General features: G+C 52.0%; 2 protein-coding genes across 2 annotated transcripts; both read right to left on the bottom strand.

The window, feature by feature from the left end:
- Positions 1-248: 248 nt before the first annotated feature.
- LOC4330744 (aspartic proteinase-like protein 1) lies at positions 249-5,791 on the bottom strand. The gene is made up of 10 exons (XM_015768301.3): positions 5,310-5,791; positions 4,827-4,962; positions 3,205-3,437; positions 2,349-2,576; positions 2,046-2,184; positions 1,896-1,966; positions 1,645-1,744; positions 793-856; positions 640-711; positions 249-557 (listed from the first exon to the last, which is right to left on the bottom strand). Exons 1-10 carry the CDS (start codon positions 5,606-5,608, stop codon positions 337-339), a joined length of 1,563 nt encoding a protein of 520 aa, XP_015623787.1. The 5' UTR covers positions 5,609-5,791; the 3' UTR covers positions 249-336.
- Positions 5,792-25,576: 19,785 nt separating this feature from the next.
- Positions 25,577-26,575, bottom strand: LOC107276753 (uncharacterized). Its single transcript, XM_015769061.3, has one exon. The coding sequence runs from the start codon at positions 26,466-26,468 to the stop codon at positions 25,785-25,787; it is 684 nt and encodes a 227-aa protein (XP_015624547.1). The 5' UTR covers positions 26,469-26,575; the 3' UTR covers positions 25,577-25,784.
- Positions 26,576-27,366: the final 791 nt, after the last annotated feature.

The following is a 27,366-nucleotide window of genomic DNA, read 5'->3' as shown; positions in this document are numbered from 1 at the left end:
GGGGATTCTTCGCCCATCAGCGTTATCACTACAGGGATACGCTCATTTTGTGTACAGTAGACGGAGACAAAGACGATCAGCTCATTTTGATCACCATGTATGTGCCATGGTGATCAGCTCATACGCATGCTCCAATGCACATGGATGCACGACACATATACTTACATACAGCTGCACGCAGTGCACGCAGGAAACGACTTATCGGCACGGCACCCAGAAGCATGCAGCTGCTGATTTACTGAGCTCTCTAAGCAACAAAAAGACACCATATAGGCATATACGAGGCACATACAATTTACAGAGCTACTATAAGTTAGATCATTGTCAGCGAGTTGTTCATGAGATGAAGAACACGGACATAGTCAGTAAGAGCAGCATGTTAGAGTTAGCAAGTAGGTTCTGCAGAGTCGTCGATCCGCCAGAGGACGGAGCCCTGCCTGCGACAGCCGGCGTGACAGCCGGAGAGGTCTGCTGCTCGTTTGACGGTAGGGGGTCCTCTGGACTGTTATGCTGTGATGGACCTAAGGACACCGTCGTGCTGTTGTCAAGATCATGGCCTGCAAATCACGATGATCAGCAACGTATTAACGTCGTAGTTAGAAGTTTTGTGGTATTTATTGTGGCATGGTTCTGGCTTACATTCAGAGCGGTACCAGCCCAGCTTCATATTTTCTCTGTCAAAAACTACGTGATAGCCAACCATGAAATTCTCTGCATTCGATAGTATTGTCTCGTAAGAGAACATAAAATACCAAAAACAATTGATTTTTCAATATAAATATAAGTACTCACGCCCAATAATCCCAACAGGTTCAGGTGATGGTAGTACTGCTAAGCAAAAGACAGCAAATTCTCCCTGTAAAAATAAATAAAACAAGACAACATCAACATCCAGCTAATAACCTACGGTTTTAATTTTGTATGAGTTGATGCACTAATCATCATACCTAAGGTGTCAGCTCCAAATGTAACATGGGTTTCTACTGGTAATTCTTACTAGAGTTTGGTTTTGTCAAACCCTTGGCGGTGGAATAACAAATCATGGGAGTTCAATATGTGTAGCATGCAGATGCAACAAGGACAAAATTACTAAGTTCAAAAAAATGAACCTAGGAAATCCTAAAATTTCAGTAGTAGTATTCTAGTAGAAATCATTAAGCGTCATATTCATACATGCCATTTTGCCCAAAAAAACTTTAAAAGGAATTTCGGCATTGATACCCTATTTAAACCTATTTATGAAATAACAGAGTGTAGTAACGATTAGCATTTTACTCCCAGCACAACAGTCAAAACCACTGAGCCATGTCTATAAGATTCATAATGCTATATCAAATGGGAACACGAGTATTTAACAACTGTGCGGGTGGACATATATGTTTAGAAGAAAAGAATGTACTTCCAGCTAGCTTGGATGGCCCTATATATATCTATTTTTGATTATGAAAGAAGCTAAATGAAGCCAGATATGAGTTCCAAGACTCAAGAGTCAAGAGCACGGACTTGAGAAATAAAGTGTAGCGGAAAAGAAGACACTTGGAATTTCTAAGCATAGATCACAATACACAACATGACTCAATATGACCCTTAACTGACTGTTTTTGGTGCTAGTGCCTGATATTTTTTTACAACTCAAGTACATACCTGTCTGTCATTAAATGGAAGTATAGGATTAACAGCCTGGAAACTCTTGTTCTCAGCAAAAGTCAGAGTTATAGTTGGAACATCAGGCATCTCAAGAGGACTGCAACAAACAACTCATAAAATCAGAAGTGGCAGAAACTAAGTGGTTGCACCATCTTAACTTGTTTGATTTTTTGTTTTTGGGCTAGGTTAGCTTGTCTGATATTACTCACAAAAATGGAACAGAAGCAATTATTTCAAAATAAAATTACCCGGTGCTGTAGCAATATTCGAAAGAATAATCATCAGAAGATGCTCTTGATGCATTGATTTGTTTGTCGAACTGCAGAATCATGAATTCATGATAAATAAGCACAGGCGATATCCACCAAAAGAATTCCTCCGAAGGAGTAGATATTTACCTCCATAGTGATACTCTTGTAGGCATCGAGGGGAAGACTGGTGAAGGATGTTCCAGTGTCTACTAATGCCTGGAAGCCAGCTCCCTCCGTACACTTATGTCCAATACAATATTTGTCAACATTAACAGCATAAGTCTGACTGAAAAAAAAAGGAGAAAGCATGTGAGTGGAACTGTCAAGAAGTACATCCATTGCTTCCAATATAAAGTGGACATGGCTTGACCCCCCCAAAATGGATAACATAAAATAGAGAATAGAAACTAATGGTATTGCTACACATATCTATTCCTGTGGGGTACTCACAGCTTGCCATTCATCGGGACAAATGGTGTAGACTGTTGGGTAGGTACTCCTTGATCACCAAAGAAAATTCTCCCAGAATCATCTTTCTTGAAACACATTGAAAAGGAATTTCGTACTAATCCAGCTCTTGCAAGGAAACTAGGTACTGAGATATCTGCCATTCCAAGACCAAGAAGTCCATCTGGTGCAATACCTTCCAAATAGCTACCACTCTGCTTTTTACCACAGCTGTACACAGGGATACACACTATGTTAATGAAGTTGTAAATTTCATTAAGCAAACTAATCATTAAACTAGAGGTGTTTCATACTAGAGCACAACATCTAGTTTGTATCATTTTTGTTCTAGGAGTACATTCATGACTTGTTGTATCGATAATGCCACGAGATAATATTATAAAGGTAATTAACACTTCTAGTTTAAAGACGGAAAGGATAGGGCCTAACCGCCACCTATGTACACAAGGCCTAAGGCAAGCATGGTTCTTTTGGAAGGTGGATCAGTAGAGTTATTTTCCATGTTAACAGCAATGTCAAAAGCACCCACTGAGACCACCTTAGGGAGTAAGCTCACCTTGCTTTCTAACTTTAGGGTTAAATGATTTTATAGTTGAGTGTCAATTGAACATTCGGCAAAGTTTAGGGGTTTAAAAATGGAATTATTTCATTCTATATGCAGATGCATGCTGCTACCTGACATATCAGTAAATGTACAAGTAAACATGCGGCCATGCGCGCAGGTGATTGTATTGTTGTTCAATTAGAATGCCCTAGTAGGAAATAAGCAATCTGATAATTATTATTGCTCCAGCAATAGTTAATGTTAAAAAAAAGGGCAGAAGACAAAGAAGCATACCCTATAATGACAGAAGCATTCACAGGTGCATGGCCCTCCCTAGAATCCAAGTGTAACATATCCTCAATTAGCAAACCGGAGCTGGTTGTATTTTCTGAAAAGTAGTCAATATTGTATGGACAAGGCTGCTTCGGGTTTGTGCAACCTGAAGCCGGTGAGCAAAGCTCATGGCTACAGGGCAGATGCCGACTTGTAGTTGATTCAGATGGCTTGTAAATCCCAAGATCTCTATCCTGCATAATAGATGCTCCACATATGACGGAGCACCTGCCAATCAATTATTCCAAATAAGTGCTAAACCTGCTTTAAAATATAAAACAAATTCCTCTTGTTTGTGTGCTTCATATATACTACTTAGCATCATAAGAAATTTAGAATTAACAAACTAAGTAACCTCTAACAAACTGCCATTTGGGTTCCTAAACTTGAAGATCAACTTCGTAGACCTGCAATCCCGTAACTAAGTGTTACTCCCTCCATCCACAAAAGTTACACATATTACTTTTGTCATCAAGACCAAGGAGAAATTAAATCACCTTGCATGTTACAAAATCAAGGAGTGAATGCAAGCATGCAACCAATGAGTATTTAGATAACTCTTTGGGTTCTAATCAAACATTTAATTTATCTATTCATTTAAGTCTTGGATGCATAAAGACTACAAATAGGAACAACTTATTTGGAAAAGCTCAAATGTGAAATATGTCTAACTTTTGTGGATGGAGGGAGTATTCCCTAAACTTGCCTCTTAGCTAAAAATTGCAGTCTAAATTGTTTTTTATCATCTGAGTGGACAATATGGGGAAAATTAGTTTTACCTGACCTGAGAGTGCCAAAACAGCTACTGCATCTTGGTCTGAAACTTATTTGCATTGTATTTATTGCAGAGTTCACCAGGACGGCTGCCTAGGCTGCAACTAACGGCTAGTCGCCAGCAACATCCCCCAGTCTAGTCACCACTTAGACCCACCTAGTTGCCACCTAGTCTCTATTTAGTGGGTACCTAACCTACTAGACTGATCTATTGAAATGTTCAATAATTTATGATCAGCATTAGATTTGTACTTATATTTCCAACATCAGCAAATTTAGATAAATTAAGAGTGAAATTGAGCTAAGTAATATAATTTGCATGTTCACAGGTCTGGCAGAATAATTACAAGAATCAATAAAAGTAATAGCGAAACATATATGCTACTGAATTGCTTGTTCAAATTCATGTAATGATTGCATGTTTTACTTATTAAGACTTCATAGACCTGTGGTGTATATTCCAGGCATGTTCAGCTTGCTGCCAAAATAAACCATTCTAAAATTTGACAATACCAAAATTTTAGCAAGTTGACAACATTGCCAAGTTTTTTATATGGATTAAATGTGATATTGCCAAAATTCTCTAGATATTACCAATGTTTGGTAGAAAACTAAATGCAGACATATGATTGTTAATTTTACCGAATAATGGTATGGTTTAAAATGACACCAATCTAAACAGACCCTCCGCGAAGAAATAATTTCTTAGGAAACAAATTTGATAATCTGTTAACATTGCCACGAACATCCCCATATAGAGCATCGGTATATCCTTAACATGACGTTACTGATCACAAAGAGATGCATACCAAACTTCCATGGTAGCTGGACAATGGCGCACATTGGATACAATCACAAGGCACCCAAAACAAGTCACTTCCAGTATCCAATGCGACCAGGAAGGAAGTATTTGGCGTCCCAACGTCCACCCAAGTGTAGTATAACCTGCACATCCATCCAAAGACAGAAGAAACTCCACAACTCAGAGCGCAACCTAAGCACGACTGACTCTGCACAAGGCTGCTTGGCCCATCACAAATTCACAATGTAACCCATACTACACAACGAGAAATACTACAAAAGTTTGTGATAAAATAGTAGCGCATTGTTCTATATCGGCTGTCCTATAGCACTACTGAAGTAACTGAACTACTACAGCATGTGAACTTGCGAAGAGATGCTACTGCATCTACAGTACAACAGAAGATTAAAAATGCTGAGGAAGAAATGCAGTAAGATCCGAAGGGGGCTAGAGGGGCGAGACCGTAGCCCAGGCAGGAAGTGTAGCTCACCAGCCCAAGTCGTTGCCGGAGGGGAAGATACTGCCGCCCTGGGAGAGGGAGAGGAGCTGGTACTTGCCGCCGACCCGCCGCTTCTGCCGCTGGAGGTCGCTCCGCACCAGCGCGCGGAAGTAATCCCCGCTCCCGCGACGGGGCCAGCGCCGCCCCCCACGCGCGCCCGCCGCGAGCCGAGCCTCGTCGGACAGCCGGTGCACCATCCTCGCCGAAAGCGTCGCCGCTTCCGCCGCCGCCACCGCCGCTGCCGCGGCGAGCAGCAGCAGCAGCAGCGGGAGTAGCACCGGGAGGCGCATGGGTGGATCTGGGCCGGAGGCGGTGGATCTGGGGGTAATGCGGCAAGGCGGAGGGGAGGAGAGGACCTGGGGCTAGGTTTTGCGGGGTGCGAGGTGAGGAGGAGGAGGCGGTGGTGGTGGTCGAGCGGGTGGGAGTGAGAGCGTCAGGGGGAAGAAGAAGAAGAAGAAGAAGAAAAGAAGAGCGAGGGGGCAAGGGCGGTGTGGAGGTGGTGATGGCGTGGTGGTGTGGAAGTTTGCGCAAAAAAGACGACGGCGGACAAGGTTTTTGGCGGTTTTGCCACCTAGCCCTTGTAGAACTTCCATATGTGATATGTCTACTTTTACTACCCAAACATTTTCCTTAATTTCAACATTTTCGTTTAGAATTTCATATATTCCAGATCTCCAATGTAGTGACAAAAGGTTGATATTTGGGAATGCAAGTTGTGAGTGTACACCGGAACAAACCTACATTTTTTTTAAAAAAAATGAAGAGCAAACCTACTCTAGCTTTGGAAAACGCTAAAACCAGTTTCTTTATTGAATATACAAAATGCACCTAAAGTTTGAACAATAGTTTTCATATGTATCCTATACTTTTTTTTTCTAGAATTGTGTAACATCCCAGCCTATGGCTTAATAGAATTAATAGAATACTCATATCAACAAGTTGCAACTTCTTTTCCGGAAGCCGATCTCCAAAGAACTCCAGGATTAAGCGTGCTTGGCCTGGAGCAATTTGGGATAGGTGACTGACGGAGCGTGGGGCTCCTCACCGGGAGACCGCGTAGGCCCCCCTTTGCCGGTTCGGCCGGGGACTCAGGGTGAGATTCTAAGCTCTCTGTATGTGGAAGGTTCGCGAGACAGGAAACACACAAGACACGGGCGATGTATACAGGTTCGGGCCGCTGAGAAGCGTAATACCCTACTCCTGTGTTTTGGGAGATCTGTGTATGAAGGAGCTACAAAGTATGAGCCAGCCGCTCCCTTGTTCTGGGTTCCCTATCTGGAAAAATCAGTCCCCTCTCTCAGTGGGCTAGGTCCTCCTTTTATATCTTAAGGGGATACCACATGCACCATTTCTCTCTTTTTTGTGGGGACTTACCCCACCTTTTCATAAATGGACGGAGATTTGTATAGTTGCCGTCCGAGTCACCTTCTGATGAGACGGCCCACAACTACCTCCACTTTCGCCGGGAGCAGGTGCGACGTGGAATCGTGGCTGTCTGCTGACGACATGACCGGTGTCAGACCAGTCACGTCGGTCATTCTTGTCCACCACGTGTCAGCTTAGCAATCTACATGTTCGCCCTTCTTCACACAACATCTTGCCTGTAATGGTTAGGATGAAGCCTGGCATATATCTGACCAGGACTAACGTGCCATCTCTGGGAGGTAACACGCTAGCTCCAGCTGGGGACGAGCGCCTAGAAGCCCTTGTCCTGACGGGATGGGGCGAGGCGTGCGTCAGATCGCCTGTCGCCACCTAACCCGCGATTTGACCGGTCTGTGACTGGTCACAGACCGGATAAACGAGTGCACTGCACTGCGTTACATGCGGCGTGACACGCTCAGCCAAACCGCAATAAATGTGGTTAGGTGAGCCCCACTGTGCTCACCTAACCCATACACGCGGATCAAAAACCCACGAGGGGTCGGGGTGCCTCGGCCCTCGGGGCCGAGGCGGGTGCGGCCCGACCCCCTCGGGGGGACTAAGAGGAGGGCGAACACATCACCCTCGGGCCCGACGTCCCTCGGGGGTGCCAGGCCACGTGTGCGATTGTGTCTGCCTCAAACCTCTAGTCATGATACTCCTGATCCCATGTCACCGACAGTAGCCCCCGGCGTTAAGCCAGGGCGATCGCCCTCTTTAAGGGAAACGGTCGGGCGTGACGCCACTCCTAAGGCCTGGTGACAGGTGGGACCGGTCTCCACAATTGGGCAGAAACCCAACGGTCACAAACCACGCACATCGGCAATGGTAACTCGGCTGTCAACAATGAGCAGTCTCTTCAAGACTGCCACATTACTTGAGTAGCACACGAATCTTGACATGGCGATTCGTTTCGTCTGGAGATATGGTAACGTCGCTTCGGTCGGCGAGCGTAATTAACGCGCGCACGATATGATCTATCTCGACTGCCACAACCGCATATCCACCTCATGCGCCGCAAGCGGGCGAATGGGATTAGTGGAAGCGTGGGCGCGAAAAACAAGGGGGCGAAATAGTGGGCGCGAGAAGCGAGGAGCCGGGCACAGCGTTGGCAAGAGTATAAAGGCACTGAGGAAGGGATCTGTTTCCTTCCTTTCGCCATTATTCCCCTTGTCTTCGCCGCTTGCGCCCTAACTCCTTCTTTCCTGTGCCCTACCTTCGCCACACGCGCTCGCTCTTAATCTTCTCTTCCTCCGGCGCCATGGCACGGGGCTCTGCTCTGCTCGATGGTAGCGTGCTGCCGCCTTCCCGCATCGTGAGCGAGAGGCAGGCTGGGCTGTCACGCCGCTTCATGCCGGAATCTGCCACCGGCCGGGAGATAGTCACGCTGGGCGAGGGACGCCCGGCGCCAGACTACCCGGGGCGGTCCGTCTTCTTTCTCCCCTTTGCAATGGCAGGGCTGGTTCCGCCATTTTCTTCTTTCTTCATGGATGTTCTGGAGTTCTACGATCTCCAGATGGCGCACCTCACCCCCAACGCGGTGATGACATTGGCCATCTTCGCGCATCTGTGCGAGATGTTCATTGGGGTGCGCCCATCTCTTCGGCTGTTCCGGTGGTTCTTCACCGTGCAGTCGGTGTCGCCGCCATCGGTAGTCGGTGGCTGCTACTTCCAGCCACGGGGGCCGGTGCTGAACCGCTACATCCCCTGCGCCCTCCGCAAGAAGTGGGACGACTGGAAGAGCGACTGGTTCTACACTCCCCTCGCCGACGAAGCGCGCCTCCGACTTCCGAGCCAGCCCCCGGCGCAGGCCTCCAGCTGGCGGGCGCCGGTAGATCTGGGGGATGGCTATGACGCCGTCCTCGACCGCCTGGCGGGCCTGCGATCCCAGGGGCTCACAGGGGCCATGGTGTACGGCGACTACTTCCGTCGTCGGATTGCGCCGCTCCAGCGACGCGCTCGGGGCGCCTGGGAGTACACCGGGTCCGAAGACTTCACGAGGACCCACCAGGGAGTGAGATGGGACTGGGCTCATGAGGACTTCAAGATATTGGTCCAACGGGTGCTGAATCTCAACTCCGTAGAGGCGGCCCTCATTCCCCAAGGAATCCTTCCCCTCTGCAGCGATCCAGACCGCGCCTCCATCCTGACCATTATGATGGCGGTTGGGGCCTCAGAGGAGCGAGCTCCAAAGGGCCACGACGGCGCGGGCGGGAGCCGCAGGGGGGAACAATCTACCCCGAGAGGGGGTCGTGCTTCTGGGTCCCGCGACAGGGGCCCGGGGAGCAGCCGCCCTGCCGACGCGCGGGGGAAGAGGAAGCAGGGAGGAACACCTCCCCCATCTCCTCCCCGAGGGGGCGGGGCGGCGCGTGCCAGCAGCAGGCGCCCGGAGGGGGCCGCGCCAACATCGCAGCCCGAGGGGGAGCGCAAGAAGAAGCGGCCCCGTAAGATGGGGGAGACAGAACCATCTCGGGGAAAACCTCATTTCCCCTCCAAAGTGGTCGTTTAACCGACCTCCTCGCAGGTTCGTCTCTCACCCATCGTGGCTGTATTCATTCTCTCAACGCGAGTTTTCACTCACCCACCTTGTTCGTCTTCTGGTTTTTTCTTTTGTTTCAGCGAGATCCCGTCGCGTCCCTCCCGCCATTCCAAGTCCGGCCAGTCTGAGGCCGAGGATCCGGCGGCCGCAGAGGCCCTCAGGCGGGAATCTGACCGGCAAGAGGCCGCGGATCGCCTACGGGAAGCCGAGGAGGCCGCCCAGGAGGCCGCCCGGGCTCGCCAGGCCGAGGAAACCGCTCGGGAGGAGGCCGCCCGGGCCCGCCAGGCCGGGGAAGCCGCTCGGGAGGAGGCCGGATTTCGCCAGGACGAGGCGATGGCGACTTCCGAGGCAGCTCGTGACGAGGCCGCGGGCGCGTCGCTTGGGCCCACTCCCTCGGGCGACGCTCAGGCGACAACTTCCGGGGCAGCTGGCGACGAGGCTGCGGGCGCGTCGCTTGGGCCCACTCCCTCGGGCGACGCTCAGGACCAAACGGGTCCGGGGGACATCCCCGAGTCCGGCACTTCCATCGGCGGCCCGAGCCGCGTGGCATCCTCTCCAAGGCGGCTCTTCCCTACGCCTTCTATCGCCCCACTGAACGCAGAGCCCCTTCTGCAGGCCTTGGCCGCCGCAAACACCACGGTGTTGGATGGGTTAAGTGCCCAGGTGGAGGTCCTGCAGGCAGAGCGGGCGGAGCTCGACGCCGCGTGGGCGCGTGTCGAAGAGGGGCGACGCTCGGTGGAGGCCATGGTGGAGGTGGGCCGTAAGGCTCACCGCCGACACGTCTCGGAGCTTGAAACTCGTAAGAAGGTGCTGGCGGAGATCGCCAAGGAAGTGGAGGAGGAGCGGGGGGCTGCCCTCATTGCCACCACCGTGATGAACGAGGCGCAGGACACCCTCCGCCTTCAATACGGGAGCTGGGAGGCGGAGCTAGGGAAGAAGCTCGACGCCGCCCAGGGGGTGCTTGACGCTGTCGCTGCCCGAGAACAGCGGGCGGCGGAGACCGAAGCGGCGTCCCGGCGGTGTGAAGAGGCCCTTGAGGCGCGCGCCATGGCGCTGGAAGAGCGCGCCTGCGTCGTGGAGAGGGATCTGGCGGACCGCAAGGCCGCCGTCACCATCCGGGAAGCAACGCTGGCGGCGCACGAGGCTGCCTGCGCCGAAGAAGAGTTCACGCTCCGCCTCCGCGAGGACGCGCTCACCGAGCGGGAGCGAGCTCTCGAGGGGGCCGAGGCCGCGGCGCAACAGCTGGCGGTCAGCCTGTCCCTCCGCGAGGCAGCGCAGGAGGAGCAGGCGCGCCGCAATCTGGAAGGTGCCCGCGCCGAGAGGGCCGTACTGAACCAACGGGCCGCTGAGCTCGAGGCGCGGGCGAAGGAGCTGGACGTGAGGGCGCGCAGCGGCGGGGCGGCCACGGGCGAAAGCGACTTAGCCGCCCGCCTCGCAGCTGCCGAACGCACCATCGCCGATCTGCAGGGCGCGCTGGACTCGTCCGCCGGGGAGGTCGAAGCCCTCCGCTTGGCAGGCGAGGTAGGGCCCGGCATGCTTTGGGACGCCGTCTCCCGCCTAGATCGCGCCGGTCGGCAAATGGGCCTCTGGAGAGGGCGGACCGTAAAGTATGCCGCCAACCAGGGAGGCCTCGCCCAGCGCCTCTCGAAGATGGCCGGGGCTCTCCAACGGCTCCCCGAGGAGCTCGAGAAGACAATTAAGTCATCCTCGAGGGACCTCGCCCAAGGAGCGGTGGAGCTCGTCCTGGCGAGTTACCAGGCCAGGGACCCCAATTTCTCTCCATGGATGGCGCTGGATGAGTTCCCTCCTGGGACCGAGGACCGCGCACGCGCGCAGGTCCGGGATGCCGCCGATCATATCGTCGACAGCTTCGAGGGCTCGGCCCCTCGGCTCGCGTTCGCCCCCAACTCCGACGAGGAGGGCAATGCCGGTGGTGCAGACGACAGTGACGACGAGGACGGCGATCCGGGCGCATCGGATTGAGCCCCCAGACCCCCGCCATTCTTCAGTTTTTTCTTCTTTTCTTTCTTCTAAGGCCTTCGGGCCTCTTTTTTTATAGATCAACTGAATCTGTAATCAAAAATGAAGAAATTTTTGTGTTAATTTCATCTTGCTGTGAGTATGAGATGAGGATGATCTGTGCCGTGGTCCTTTTGTGTCTTAGCTTGAATAAGGGCTTGTGCCCAGGTTCTGGTCCTCAAAAGGCGCGGGTCGGGGCTAGTGTCTGGGGAGATCCACATGTCGAGACTGGCCAGGCCGGGAACGTGGTGACCGAGGGTTATGGGTGACCCGATTGTGGGTTTTTGCCGATTCCCCCCCGGAGTTCACCACGCCTCGGGGCACGGCTCGGTTCTGGGCCCCGTTTGGCGATTTTAGCCGACCCGAGCCCCCGAGGGCAGGATTGAGCACGAGTGACCTATTTCAAGTCAAGATTTTTCAAAAGGAAAAAACAGCACAGATACAGCCTTTAGGAAATTGAAACTGCTTTTATTGAAGTACTGAAAAAAAAGAAATAAGAATGTGCATGTGTGGCAGCCCCCGGCCAACCCTACACGCCCGAGGGGGTGCGGGGTTGGCCCGAGCCCGAAACCTGACACCCGACCCCCCCCTCAGGGGTAGAAGCGACGAGGGTGTTCGATGTTCCACGGGTTAGGCAGCTCAGTGCCGTCGCCCGTGGCCAGCCGTATGGAGCCCGGCCGGGGGACGCCGACCACTCGATACGGACCCTCCCACATTGGTGAAAGCTTGCTCAATCCAGCACGCGTTTGGACGCGGCCTAGGACGAGGTCGTCGACGCAGAGTGATCGGGCCCGGACGTGACGCTGATGGTAGCGCCGCAGGCTCTGCTGGTAGCGCGCGGCTCGGAGGGCCGCGCGCCGCCTTCGCTCTTCCAAGTAGTCGAGGTCATCTCTGCGAAGCTGATCTTGATCAGCCTCGCAATACATGGTAGCCCGAGGAGACCTCAGAGTGAGCTCGGATGGGAGAACCGCTTCCGCGCCGTAGACGAGGAAGAAAGGCGTTTCCCCGGTTGCTCGGCTTGGTGTAGTTCGGTTTGCCCAGAGCACTGCTGGCAACTCCTCGATCCATGAATCGCCGTGCTTCTTGAGTATGTTGAAGGTCTTGGTTTTAAGGCCTTTGAGGATTTCCGCATTGGCGCGCTCCACTTGGCCATTGCTTCTGGGGTGGGCAGGTGAGGCGAAGCAGAGTTTGATGCCCATGTCTTCGCAGTAGTCGCCGAAGAGTTCACTAGTGAATTGGGTGCCATTATCCGTAATAATACGGTTAGGCACTCCAAACCGGGCCGTGATGCCCTTAATGAATTTAAGTGCGGAGTGCTTATCGATCTTGACGACCGGATAAGCCTCGAGCCACTTAGTGAACCTGTCGATCGCGACATACAGATACTCAAACCCGCCCGGGGCCCGCCTAAATGGTCCCAGGATATCGAGTCCCCAGACAGCAAACGGCCACGAAAGTGGTATGGTCTGCAGGGCCTAGGCCGGCTGATGGATTTGCTTGGCGTGGAATTGACACGCTCTACATCGCCGGACCAGGTCGACCGCATCATTAAGAGCTGTCGGCCAATAGAAACCCTGGCGAAAAGCTTTACCAACCAAGGTGCGCGAGGCGGAGTGGGCTCCGCATTCGCCTTCATGGATATCGGCAAGAAGCACAACGCCTTGTTCCCGAGGAATGCACTTCAGGAGGATTCCATTAGCCGCGCGCCGATAGAGGGTCCCTTCTACCAGCACGTAGCGTTTGGAGATGCGATGGACGCGTTCACTCCCTTCGCGGTCCTCGGGTAGAGTCTTATCTGTGAGGTATGCTTGGATCTCGGCGATCCAAGCAATCAATCTAAGGGAGTTGGGAGCACTCCCCTCGGGTCCCGAGGCCTGGACTCCGACGGGCCTCGGGGGCCGGTCAGGCGCATCCGTCTCCCCTAAGGGGTCGGGTCGCGCCGACGGCTGGGCAAGCCTTTCTTCAAAGGCGCCCGGTGGGGTCTGGGCTCGCGAGGACGCGAGCCGTGAGAGTTCGTCGGCAATCATGTTATCCCGTCTGGGCACATGCCGAAGCTCAATCCCGTCAAAATGGCGCTCCATACGCCGTACTTGGCGCACGTAGGCGTCCATCTGCGGGTCAGAGCACCGGTACTCCTTACAGACTTGGTTAACGACCAGCTGGGAGTCGCCTAACACCAGGAGGCGGCGGATCCCCAGTCCAGCTGCCACTCTTAGTCCGGCAAGGAGTCCCTCGTATTCTGCCATATTATTGGTCGCTCGAAAGTCGAGGCGGACCAAGTATCTGAGGACGTCTCCGCTCGGAGAGGTCAACGTGACCCCCGCACCGGCGCCCTGAAGAGACAGGGAGCCGTCGAACTGCATCACCCAGTGGGTGGTGTGAGGCAGCTGCGAGGGGTCCGTGCTGGCCTCGGGGATCGAGACGGGCTCGGGAGCCGGGGTCCACTCTGCCACAAAATCGGCGAGGGCCTGGCTCTTGATAGCGTGGCGTGGTTCAAAGTGCAAATCGAACTCAGAAAGTTCGATTGCCCATTTCACCACCCGTCCTGTACCCTCTCGATTATGCAAGATTTGACCGAGGGGGTAAGACGTAACTACTGTGACCCGATGCGCCTGGAAATAATGGCGCAGTTTCCTCGAGGCCATCAGAATAGCGTAAAGCATCTTCTGGGCCTGAGGGTATCGGGTTTTGGCGTCCCGGAGGGCCTCACTAACAAAGTAGACGGGCCGCTGCACCTTTCGGTGGGGCCGATCCTCTTCGCTAGGGGCCGCATCCCTGGGGCACTCTTCGTCCAAGCAGCCTCGCGGGGCGCACTTGTCTTCTGTGCTGATGACCTCGGAGTCGGAGGATAACAAGGGCCGCCTTCCCACAGTGGCTTCGGGGCCGTCCTGGGGGTCGGGGGCTCCTGGCGTCGTCGGACAAGCGGGCAAAGGGCCAACTCCGGTCGTCAGGGGCCTTAGGCCTCCGTTCGGCTCGGGGGCCTCTTCTCCCTGCTCTTTCCCGGGTCGAGTCAGCACAGGGTTAGCCTCGGGGTCAAAGGGCGATAGGTGCGGCCTTCCCACAGTGGCCTCAGGGCCTTCCTGGGGGTCGGGGGCTCCTAGCACCGTCTGACAAGCGGGCAGAGGGCCAACTCCGGTCGTCGGGGGCCCTGGGCCACCGTTCGGCTCGGGAGCCTCTCCTCCCTGCTCTCTCCCGGGCCAAGTCGGCACAGGGTGGGGAGGCGTGAAATGAGAATTGTCCTCATCGCGCTCCACAACCAATGCCGCACTAACTACTTGCGGGGTCGCCGCTAAGTAGAGTAACAAGGGCTCGTCTGGCTCCGGGGCGACCAGAACTGGGGAGAGCTTAGACATGCCTTCAACTGGGTGAGGGCATTTTCGGCTTCCTCCGTCCAGGTAAACGGTCCGGAGCGTTTGAGAAGCTTAAATAAGGGTAACGCCTTCTCTCCCAGCCTCGATATGAACCGACTTAGGGCGGCCATGCAACCGGTGACGCATTGCACATCCCTAAGTTTGCTGGGGGGCGCATCCGCTCTATAGCCCGTATCTTCTCGGGGTTGGCCTCAATGCCTCGGGCAGAGACCAAGAACCCGAGAAGCTTGCCCGCAGGTACACCGAACACACACTTATCGGGGTTTAGTTTTATGCGGGCGGAGCGGAGACTCTCAAAAGTTTCCGCTAGATCTGAGAGTAACGTTTCCTGGTTGCGCGTCTTTACAACCAAGTCATCGACATAAGCCTCAACATTACGTCCTAATTGGCTACCCAAAGAAATTCGAGTAGTACGTTGAAAAGTAGGACCTGCATTCTTTAACCCGAAGGGCATTGTCGTATAACAATAGGTTCCTATGGGGGTAATGAACGTAGTTTTTTCCTCATCCTCCCTAGCCATGCGAATCTGATGGTAACCAGAGTATGCATCTAGAAAACACAAAAGGTCGCACCCCGCAGTGGAGTCGACAATCTGATCTATGCGAGGCAGGGGGTAAGGATCCTTAGGACATGCCTTGTTAAGGTCGGTGTAGTCGATGCACATCCGAAGCTTGCCGTTCGCCTTGGGAACGACCACCGGGTTCGCCAGCCACTCTGGATGGAAGACCTCACGGATGAATCCGGCCTCCAGAAGTCGCGCCACCTCCTCGCGGATGAAGGCTTGACGTTCCGGGGCCTGCCGCCGCACTTTCTGCCGGACCGGCCTTGCGCCCGGCCGCACGGCGAGACGGTGCTCAATCACCTCCCTGGGGACCCCGGGCATATCCACCGGTCTCCATGCGAAGACGTCAGCGTTTGCCCGCAGGAAGGAGACGAGCGCGTCTTCCTATTTGCCGTCCAGAAGACCACCGATCCGTGTGGTCTTGGACGGGCCGTCGCCCAGGGCAACCTCCTTGACCGGGACCTCGTCGCCTGTGATCATCCGCTGCCTCGGGGTGGCGGGGGCGGAGGCGCCAAGCCTCTCGTCGCCACCCTCGGGCTTGTACGCAGCGGCGAGGTGGTCCGCGCGCTGCTCCAGACAAGCGAGCGCGACTTTGAGGTCGCCATGGACAGAGATGGGGCCACCGCGGCCCGGCATCTTCATCTGTAGGTAGGCGTAGTGGACCGCCGCCATGAACTTCACCAACGCGGGCCTCCCTAGGACCGCGTTGTAGGGCAGACTGAGGTCCGCCACATCGAAGTTCACCCGCTCCGTGCGGAAGTTGGCGGATCCACCGAAGGTGACCGGTAGGTCGATGTGACCTAACGGCCACGTGTGCCCCGGCGTCACACCGATAATTGGCTGGGACGGCCGGAGCACCATCCCCGGGGCCTTGATGGCGTCAAAGGCCGCAGGGGAAAGGATGTTGAGGGCCGCTCCCCCATCAATGAGGACACGCCCCTACTTCACGTTGCAAACGGTGGGAGAAACCACCATCGCAATCTGCCCTCCCCGGGCAACGCACGGTGGGTGGTCGGTCTGGTCGAAGGTGAGGGCAACCTCCGACCACCGCGCCCGACACGTCGCCTCATGAGTAGGGGCCGCGGCCAGAAGCTCTCGCTTCATGGCCTTGAAGCTCCGGCGAGAAACGTGAGCACACGCTCCCCCATCGACGGTGGCAATGGTGGCCCCAGGCTCTTGGAAACCTAGGTCATCATCGCCGTCATCGATGTCCTCGGCGAGGGCCTTCTGCTTGGCCTCACTTCGCCGATTACCGGAAGGAAACGCCGGGGATTTGCCCTCTCGGCGCTCCTGCCTCCTCTCCTCCTCCCACTTCCTCGTCTGCTCAGCCAAACTTTTGACTGCACGGCAGTCCGCGAGGTCGTGAAGGGAAGTGTTGTGGACGGTGCACCACTTGCCGGTTGGGCGCTCCCTGTTGGGAGCGCCGGCCTCGTTCTTTTTGCCTCCCGCAGGCCTCCCCTTTCGGGTGGCCCGCGAAGCGCCCTCGACGGCGAGGACATGACCCTCGTCGTCGGTATGGGCTGACCTCTTCTTCCTCCTCCTGTCACGCCGCCCTATCTGAGCGGCGGATCCGGGGGCGGCCGAAGCTGCCACACCGGAACCGGAGGGGTTCCAGGTCCATGCCTCCTCCTTACGAGCCACTCGGTCCGCGAGCTGAAAAAGCTCCGCGGTAGTCTGGGGCTCTTTGGAGGCGATCTTTTCGAGCATGCGGTTGTGCCGCACACCCCCCCTGAACGCGTAAATCACCGCGTGTGCAGGGATGCATGGTATGGTGTTGCGGACTTGACAGAACCGCTGAATGTACGAGCGAAGTGACTCATCATCCCTTCGCTGTACTGCGTGCAAGTCCGCTTCCTCACCTGGGCGCGGATATGTGCCTTGGAAGTTCATGGTGAACTGTTGGCACAAATCCTCCCAAGAGTGGACAGACGCGGGTGGCAAGTTCATTAGCCAACCCCGCGCCTGTCCTTTCAGGGCCATGGGAAAGAAATTCGCCATGACCCTGTCGTCACCCCCGGCGGCCTCGATCCCGGTCGTGTAGACCTGGAGAAACTCGGCGGGGTTGACGCTCCCGTCATATTTTTCGGCGATGGTGGGCCGGAACCTTGGGGGCCAACGGACATTCCGAAGGCTCGCCACAAAGGCTCTACAGCCGACACCACCAACCGGGGGCACGGAGGGCTGATCCCCGCGTCCGTGGTGAGGTGACACTCCGGACGAGGAGGCGCCCTCCGTTGCGTGGGGAGCACGTCGGCCATTACGCCGGCGCTCGATACTGATGCGGGCATCCGGTTCCCCACGCAGATCTTCCCGGGTCGGAGGCGTTGACGAAGGAGTGGCGGCCGAATGGCGAACAGCGGCTGCCGCTCGCCGCGCCCTCCGTCTTGACGACGCGGAGCCGGTGGTAGCAGCACCAGAGGCCTTGGTGGCGGAGGACCGCCCACCAGCATCTAGGCGCTGCCGTGCAGTCATGACCAATTTGGCCACATCGTCCAGCCAACGTTGGGCTGGAGACTCCGGGTCATGGGCGACGGGCGGGTGACGTAGGAGCGCGCCCGCAGCTTGGAGCGCGCCCTGGGGCGTGCTGCCGTCGCCGTAGACGAGGAGGCGACGCTCCCCATCTCGCCGCCCTTCTCCACCTCCTGTGGGCGTCGAAGTCGCGGATCCTTCGGCCCTCTCGAGCGCCTTCTCCCGCCTAGGACTTTGGCGTGGAGGGGGCGGTGGAGTACGAGCTCGACGGCGTGGGTTTGGCTCCCCGTCGTCACCGCTCATACTCGGGGAGAGGTCGTGCGCCTTTGCCGGCTCGGCCATTGGGCTGAACAGGAAAAGCTTGGCGCACACGAAAGAGTGCGAGAGCTCAGAAAATCCCTCGCAGAGACCCCTACCTGGCGCGCCAGATGACGGAGCGCGGGGCTCCTCACCGGGAGACCGCGTAGGCCCCCCTTTGCCGGTTCGGCCGGGGACTCAGGGTGAGATTCTAAGCTCTCTGTATGTGGAAGGTTCGCGAGACAGGAAACACACAAGACACGGGCGATGTATACAGGTTCGGGCCGCTGAGAAGCGTAATACCCTACTCCTGTGTTTTGGGAGATCTGTGTATGAAGGAGCTACAAAGTATGAGCCAGCCGCTCCCTTGTTCTGGGTTCCCTATCTGGAAAAATCAGTCCCCTCTCTCAGTGGGCTAGGTCCTCCTTTTATATCTTAAGGGGATACCACATGCACCATTTCTCTCTTTTTTGTGGGGACTTACCCCACCTTTTCATAAATGGACGGAGATTTGTATAGTTGCCGTCCGAGTCACCTTCTGATGAGACGGCCCACAACTACCTCCACTTTCGCCGGGAGCAGGTGCGACGTGGAATCGTGGCTGTCTGCTGACGACATGACCGGTGTCAGACCAGTCACGTCGGTCATTCTTGTCCACCACGTGTCAGCTTAGCAATCTACATGTTCGCCCTTCTTCACACAACATCTTGCCTGTAATGGTTAGGATGAAGCCTGGCATATATCTGACCAGGACTAACGTGCCATCTCTGGGAGGTAACACGCTAGCTTCAGCTGGGGACGAGCGCCTAGAAGCCCTCGTCCTGACGGGATGGGGCGAGGCGTGCGTCAGATCGCCTGTCGCCACCTAACCCGCGATTTGACCGGTCTGTGACTGGTCACAGACCGGATAAACGAGTGCACTGCACTGCGTTACATGCGGCGTGACACGCTCAGCCAAACCGCAATAAATGTGGTTAGGTGAGCCCCACTGTGCTCACCTAACCCATACACGCGGATCAAAAACCCACGAGGGGTCGGGGTGCCTCGGCCCTCGGGGCCGAGGCGGGTGCGGCCCGACCCCCTCGGGGGGACTAAGAGGAGGGCGAACACATCACCCTCGGGCCCGACGTCCCTCGGGGGTGCCAGGCCACGTGTGCGATTGTGTCTGCCTCAAACCTCTAGTCATGATACTCCTGATCCCATGTCACCGACAGTGACCGACCGGGAAATTCTTTCTGGGTACTCACGCTTGGCCTAGAACAATTTGGGATAGGTGACCGACCGGGAAATTCTTTCCGGATGCACACGAGTGAGGACAAAGTGTACAGAAAAGACTTGTGTTGGTCTGTGAGGGCAGACTATGACCTATGAAAGTTGCCAGATGTAAGCGGGTCCGGTATAGGAGAGGCGAGACATTACAAATTGTATGTATGATTTTTTGCTGCGTAGTTATACATAAGTTAAGGAACAGGTAAATAAGACCAAGTAAGATATTGGCAAGAGAAGGTTGAGAATGCAAGTTGACAACATACAATATATGGAGCAAACCTTTCACGGTAATGTTCGAATAGATGTTTTGAATCAATATACAGAACAAACCTGAAGTTTGTCTACTTTTCTTGTATTCTTGTTTTTTTTTCCCAAGGCCACTTATTTATCTCCTGCCATTCCACGATTTTTTAAAGCTTTGTTACTACTAGAACGATGATGTTAACTATGAGTAATATCTCTTGTTTGGTCGTTGTCTCAGCTATGGCTGCAACTCATATTTACCCTTGCTGTAGTATAGGCTACTAAAAAATGTTTATGGGTTATAAAACCACTTCATAACATAGATAATAGAGTTCCTCATAAAAAGAGATAATAGAGTTAAAAAAACAACTCGCTATACTTTAAGTTGCAATAACATGGTTGTGTAAAAGTGGCAATGAGCTTTTGGTAGGTGTTGTTCAAGGTTTTAGGATTTATCCCCGTTCATTCGAATACGTAGTTAGATGGTTATATATGCTTACAATGTTTACTTCCGACGGTGTGCACATAAGCATTCATACTTCTACTAGCTTGTAATAGAGTGATCATGTATTCAATGAGTAGATGTAGATGATTGGTGTGGAGGAAAGAAAACCACTTGGGTTCTTTTAGGAATATTTGAGAGATGAAGGTCCCGGTTGCTGCTGTTCCATAAGTCTGTTTAATTGGAGTTTTTAACAGCAACGGTCCATCCAAATGACCAGAGTCCCCACAGCCCACTCGAGGCACCGCGCGTGGTGGTCCCCACGTGGTAGTGGCGTGTGCCGCCCCCTCGTCGCCTTGCCTTTTGGGTGGGCCCCCAGATGGACGGCGCAGATGCTGATGAGGCGTGCCGAGCGGCCGCAGCCTGTGCCAGCTGTTGAGTGACGTGGTCCCTCCTATGATTTCTGAGTATAAACTTTTTTAAAATTTAGAACAATTAAGGACCATTTGGAATGAATTTGCTGGTTCCACAATCAGACCAAGTTTAGTTCTAAACTTTATGTTCAAACTTTTAACTTTTTCATCATATTAAAATTTTTCTACACATAAACTTTAGTTTTTCCGTCACATCGTTACCATTTCAACCAAACTTTCATTTTTGACATGAACTAAACACACCCTCACTGTGGAAATGAAGGCTGCTCTGTATTTCGATTTCGACGAATTTTTTTTATTTGAGTTAGTCCATTTAAGTTTGATTAATACCACTCCGTGTGATTGATTCTTTAGCAAAGTATAAACGAATCGTTTTTTTTAAAAAAAACGTACGGAATAGTACGAGATGTACGCATGCCTGAGTATTCCTGGCTTTCTACGTTGTCTCTAGAGTCCACAGTTCCACTCTCCACTGTATTTGTACTCCCAAACAACGTGTCAATTTCATTGCACGACATGTTCCGTACTAGTATCACTGTGTATCCAAATCCAATCATCATATGGCAAAAAGAGCTAACCGATTAGACAATTCCCGTGTTTCTTAGGCCTCCTTTAATGGTTGAGCTAGTGTACTAGCTCATATGCTTGTCCACCTCATATAAAAGATAGCAACAAGTCTAACTCTCTAATAAATTGTCTCATAGCACATTGTTTAAAATGTTTTGGTTTCACAATTCCTCTCGCATTTTCTTTAGGAGCTTAGCTCTTGAAGAAGAGTTAGTGCATTCTCTCTCCTTATCTTCTCTCTCTTCCACATCATACAAAAGCTGATGTGGAAATTTATGAGCTAGCTGACTCATCCTTGTTGGAGGAGGCCTTATGCTACCTGTCAAACATATTTTTGCCAATATATCGTTCCCTGGATATAAAAAATCAGCTCCCGGCGCAGAAGAACGGAGCGCTGGCTTCTGCTTGATTACGGTTGTGTTTAGTTCCGTACAAAGTTTAGATTTTGGTTGAAATTAGAGATGATGTGACTGAAAAGTTATGTGTGTATGACATGTTGATGTGATGAAAAAGCACTGAAGTTTGGATTCAAACTTTAGATCTAAACACAGCCTACCGAGAGGGAATGGAAGGAAAAAAAGACCAAGCCAGGAAAGACTTCCGCTGCTCTCCAAGACTCGGCACGCTAGCTAGCTCTTCGTTCCCCCTCGTTTGCTCTGTACGAGGCAGCAGCTGAGGTGAGCGTCACATGCCGCTGAACTCTTCTTTTTCTCGGTCATATGGACTCATGATGCGGAAGACCAACACGCGCCGCACAAAAACAGAAGCGACGACGCATCACGCATACTCCTATAGCCTAGGAAAACATGGTCCCTTTGTTGTTAGGCCTAACATGGGTGCTAGTAGTAAGATTTTACGGGAGACGGCGTGTTTTAGCATGGGTGCAGCAACTGTGCAAGTCCTAATCACCAGTTTGTGCTTGTGCACTCGACTTTTTTTGCTGATGACCACGTCTACGAGAGTCCGGGCTATAGCTGTAATCAGGGAGCGAAACGGGGAAAGTGAAAGGAAAAGGGGGGCGAAAAGAGATTCGCCCCACGCGCAGGCAGGCAGCAGCTGCATTGTTGCTGTTGGTTGGGAAAGGTACACCGGTCGGCGCCGGATGGCTCTGCTTGCAAGGACACGTGTTGCTGCTACAGGGAGAGAGACCTTTGATCATCCTCGGCTCATCGCCCTTTCCTCTCCAGGGTTTCAAAAACCGCCGGGGGCCCGGTTACCGCCACCCGGCGGTACGGCGGTTACCGGCGGTAACCGCGGTAACCGCGCAAAACCGCGACAAATTTACAAATCGAAATTTGAATTCAAAAATTCGGGCAAACCGCGCGGTTTGGCGCGGTTACCGCGCGGTTTGACGCGGTAACCACGCGGTTTGGCGCGGTTACCGCGCGATGTGTAATGGGTTGCACAGTAACGGGCCGGCCCATTTTTTTTTCTTTTTCCAATTTTCAAATTTATTCTCCGTTTTGCTCTCAAATTTGAATAAATATTACTCTTTTTTGAGAAATTTCTTCACCATAAAACACTATAAATCAAGCACTACCTTCACTATTTTTTTTGATTTTTTTCTTTTTTTTTAAATTTTTAAATTTGGACGAATTTTATTAAACCGTACCGCGCGGTACGGGTAACCGTACCCCCGCGGTACGGGCGGTAACCGCGCGGTTACCGGCGGTTTTTCACACCCTGTTCCTCTCTCGCCTTTGTTAGGCCGAATGGGCTTCTTTCTCTCTGGGATTTGGACGGTGCAGAAAACGGCAGCCCTTTTGGGAAAGCTAGTCCTCTCTCTTTTTCATCAGGATGAAAGTAGTCGTACTAGTGTTTAGGGGGTGTTTAAGAACTAGAGACTAAACTTTAGTCCATATATCCCTAGGAGAGGGACTTATGCTTTTGTGAGATGGGCTAAAGTTTAGCCCCTCTCTCCCAAACACCCCCCTACTGTTTAACCTTCTCAAGTAAAATTTCTTTATTGGAGCACATATGCTAACGGGAGTGATGCTCTGTTTAATTCTGTAAGAGCAGGTACAATAGCAAGCTATAAGCCAACTGCAAACATATTTTAAGGAGATAAATCAGGAGAGAGAAGAGCAGCGGGCTACAGATTTGTAGTCAGCTGTAGCACGGACCCCAAGACGCAGTGTGTCTATGATAGGTGGGACTATGTATTAATAGTATAGTATGTAACTATTGTATGAATGAGCTATTAGATTGGCTATAGATGAATTGGAGCTAGTAGTTGGCTATACTATTGAACTTGCTATAAGAGCAGGATCAATAATACCGCCCGTTGCTGGCTATAAAATTCACCATGTCATTTAATAGGCTATATAGTATATAGATGTAGCTTGCGTTTTCTTCCTTGGGCAGGCCAAAAGCTGCATGCACAAACCGATTGCTGTTCAATCACCATTTATCCTGAACAGCTAGTACCCAATCACTATGCGTAAGCAAGGGTATGGCCAATTACAGTAAATTCACCTAGTCTTGGAGGCTACGTGCAGCCGGCGTTAATATAGTCGCCCGCTTAAGTTCTCTGTCCTTGATTCCCTCCGCCAACTCAGCTTTTTGCCATGATGGATATATTATAGCCTGCTTAATTCTCCTATTGTACTTGCTCTATGAGCTTAAGTTCCTGTGCCGAGAGATCACCAGATTAGAGCAAGGCTAATGGTATAGCCCGCTGCTGGCTAATAGCCTACTCCTAAAGCCAACTATAAGTACAATAACTTGTTCATTGGATGACTACATCTTATAATCAAGTAATTAATTATAACATGCACATGTCAATGTGTAGGATCAAGAGTGAATTATATCTCTGTAGCCATTTGTGTTGTGACATGAATTTTATTCATCAAACACTACCACTACCATATAAACCAAGTTCTATGTAGTATGGAAACTACAAGCACTAATAGATAACTCAAATACCATAGCAACTAACTAGATTAACCCATAATATTATTATCCCAGGCAGGGACCGGACCGTCGCTGCCTTTGGAGCTTCTCTCGCTTCGTCTACGTCAGGGACGCGGGGTGCCATGCTGCTGCACCTAGCTCTAGCGCTCCAGGCAGGGCCGCCCGGCATGCGTGCACCTGCTGTTTGACAAGGACGACGTCTCCGTGCCCACCGCTTCCCGGCCTGGGAGCACGCCGCTGCACCTGGCCGCCCACGTCGGTAGCCTGACAGCATCCAGAGATGGCGCGCTGGAGGGAAGCGGAGATCGAGCGAGCGCCGAGGAGACAGAGATCGCGCGCCGCATATGCGTCGATGGGGAAGCAGAGGGAGCGTTGCGGGATCGGCTGTGGTGTGCGCCCCACAAACCGCGTTTTTTATCGCCAGGGCCGGCTGCAATCGAGCGGTAGCGCGTCGAGAAAAGTGTATCGCCCGACGACAAATTAGTCATCCGCTTCCTTCTCTCTCATCTATTCTCTCTTCCCTCCACATAGGAATAAGATGATGTGGCATATTTTTGCAGCCCGCATAGCCAGCTTATTGCACCTGCTCTTAGCAGGGCTGTTATGATTAGAAGGTTTTCTTATATTCTGAGAACTTTTAATTGACTCTGCTGCTCCGTGAATCCCTTTGGAGAAGCAGGTGGCCATTGATTCGCCAGCACAGCTTGAAAGTTGACAAGAATCATGGCTCGAGTCCTTCCCTGTGACGTATTTAAAACCTTCGCTTTCCCGGGTAGCTGGCTGGGGAAGACGGCCACCTGGCTATTTTCTGGTTGCCACAGCCATTTGCACCCGTGAAAATAAAAGCTAAATTCAACGCATTTAATCTTTCTTGGTCAATGGTCAGATATCATTTTTATTTCTTTTTTTTTCATTTTTGGATAGAGATCTTTGCATTTCAGACATGAAAATTTTTATGCGTGCAAAAGTCCCAAACACTATACACCATATAAAGACCTATGAAGTTACACCATACAAGGACCTAGGAAGATTTTCTAGAAGATAAAGAAGATATCGATAATAAAGAGTCTTATTGCAGGGGATAAAAAGGATAAGATATTTATTTATTTATATTTTATCCGGGAAGTGTTCGTGCACGTTTCTTCATGTCAAATACTCAAATACAATACTTGATCAATGCATGTACGCTTCTTGATGCATCATGTATATGCGTGCCAGGTAGCTAGATGAAAGCTGAAAATTGTTTTATTATATTAATTATTATCATGTTAATTTGTGCACGTACGTCTAGCTCTGCACCTTATATAATTCAAATCGATTTTGCTATATATTTGTCGACAAATTTTTCCCCCAAAATTTGACAGATGTAATTACAGTACAATCGTAGTGTAATTACACTGTAACTTGCATGTAATTACACTGTAACTATAGTGTAACTTGTATGTAACTTTCAAAAATCTCTCCGTTACATGTTATTTCGGTAAAATGGAGGTCGTGGGAACAAATTCTTTCACATATGTGTGTGCTATGATTTGTTTTCTTTCTCACCAAAACAAATCTTGTAATAGATCCAACGATTCAAAATTATGTGAAACTTACATATAAGTTACACTGTAGTTACATGCAAGTTACAGTGTAATTACATATAAGTTACAGTGTAATTACACTACGATTGTACTATAATTACATCTATCAAATTTTTGGAGAAAAATTTGTCGACAAATGTATAGGTAGTCCCATCATGGGACTAATCAACCTGCATTTATACACATGGACCAAACAAATCTTTGTTGGCTGTGTGTAAATCTTTATGGTTTGTATAGCTAATGGCAGATATTTGGTGTACTATGTACATTTACAACGTGTCGTGCCCTACGCGTACAAATTTAACTACAAAAATTATCCTACTTGTTTATATCTCAGTGCACCATTCTTAGCCTAACGATCTGATGCAGTGAGGTGCTCCCGATCGAGTGGTACTTGACCACGTCCTCGAAGCATCCAATGGATGGCGGCGATGGCGGAGGTGGCGCCGTCGCCGGCGCCTTCTGCATGTGGCCAGGATCGCATTCTCCTACGGTTGCCGCCGCTGTCGACGTGTCGCTGACCGCTTGCGTGACATTGACAATGTCGTCGTCGTCGTCGTCCTCTTCCACCGGCGACGGACACGGGTAGAAGTCCTTGCTCTCGACGAGCTGCATTGTCACGCGCCCGCCCCGGCGGCGCGCGCGGATGTACTCGTGACGCCGCCTGGCGCCGGCGGGCGCTTCGGTGACCACGAGCCTCCCGTCTTTGGTGCACGTCCGCCTCATCGCGCCCCGGAGCGACGGGAGCGGCGGCGGCAGCCGGCGCATCATCCCCCGGCGCCCGTACGCCACCCAGCACCCGTCCTCGCCGTCGTGGACGTCCTCCTCCTCATCATCATCACTGCAGCCGTTGCACTGATCCCCCTTGCAGCTCGTCGTCGTCTCCTGGTGAACCGCGACGATCGTCCGCGTCACGACGCGGCCGCGGCCGTAGCCCGCGGCATCGGCGACGAGGAGGGATCGGAGGCCGAGGCTGTCACGGTCACGGGCACGGCAAGGCAATCTCTGCGCGGGCATCGATCGGATCGGTGTATCTGGCTCGGCCGATCGATCTCGGCGCGAGCCCCGGGTTGACGCGGAATTTATACGTGGGGGCGGAGGAGGAGGAGGACGCGTTTACTTTACTCTCCGAGATGGCAGGAAGAGGACAGTCGCGGCGCCCGTGATGCCGACCTAATTAATAGGCCACCGGCCCGATCGACCGAGCAGTCGTCATCGATCCACCGCTTCCTGATCTGGTTTTATTTGATTACGCTGCGTTGGAGCTTATCTTATCCGTCCATTCGGTTGTTAGATATTGCTGCGGAACGGATAGAGGCGGATCGGACGGCTGTGAAGCCTGTGCTTGCACGTACTCCCTCCGTCCAAAAAATCTCAACCTAGAACTGTGATGGGACATAATCTAGCATGTCTAGATAAGTTGTACTAGATTATATCCCTTTATATCTAGATACGTTGTACTAGGTTATGTTCCATCACAGTTCTAGGTTGAGATTTTTTGGGATGAAGGGAGTAGTTGGCAAGATTGGTATACGGCGCATGGTGAGAAAGGTAAGGCTGATCTTTAGTATTTAGCTATGGCCTATATACTTATGCTTTTAATTATAGGCCTTGCTAACTTCCGCTATATATGCATTGGATTGCTTCAGCCCATAGCTAACTTCCGGCTCAGAATAGTATATGGGCCTGAGCTAGAGTGAGGCATTTTTTTTGGCAAAATTTGCTACAGTACACTCAAAAAACGTGTAATTGGCTGGGAGACACTGCAAAAACGAGACACGGCAAATGGACACTACAAAAATTATGTAATTGGCTATAGGACACCAGAGAATATTTTATAATATCCGAATCAAAAAAGGCGGGAAATTTTTCAAAATGGCAAGATTGCCCCTGGCTCCATCTTCCTCCACCTGAA

This window comes from Oryza sativa, chromosome 2 (assembly GCF_034140825.1).
Source record: "Oryza sativa Japonica Group chromosome 2, ASM3414082v1".
Lineage (NCBI taxonomy): Eukaryota > Viridiplantae > Streptophyta > Magnoliopsida > Poales > Poaceae > Oryza > Oryza sativa.
This window is presented reverse-complemented; position numbering and strand designations above follow the sequence as displayed.

Coding starts and splice junctions, on each gene's coding strand:
- LOC4330744 (XM_015768301.3), bottom strand. CDS start 5,608: ATGCGCCTCCCGGTGCTACTCCCGCTGCTGCTGCTGCTGCTCGCCGCG. Junction 4,963..5,309: donor TCCGGCAACGACTTGGGCTG/GTGAGCTACACT, acceptor ATGGATGTGCAG/GTTATACTACACTTGGGTGG. Junction 2,185..2,348: donor GTCCCGATGAATGGCAAGCT/GTGAGTACCCCA, acceptor TTTTTTTTTCAG/TCAGACTTATGCTGTTAATG.
- LOC107276753 (XM_015769061.3), bottom strand. CDS start 26,468: ATGCCCGCGCAGAGATTGCCTTGCCGTGCCCGTGACCGTGACAGCCTC.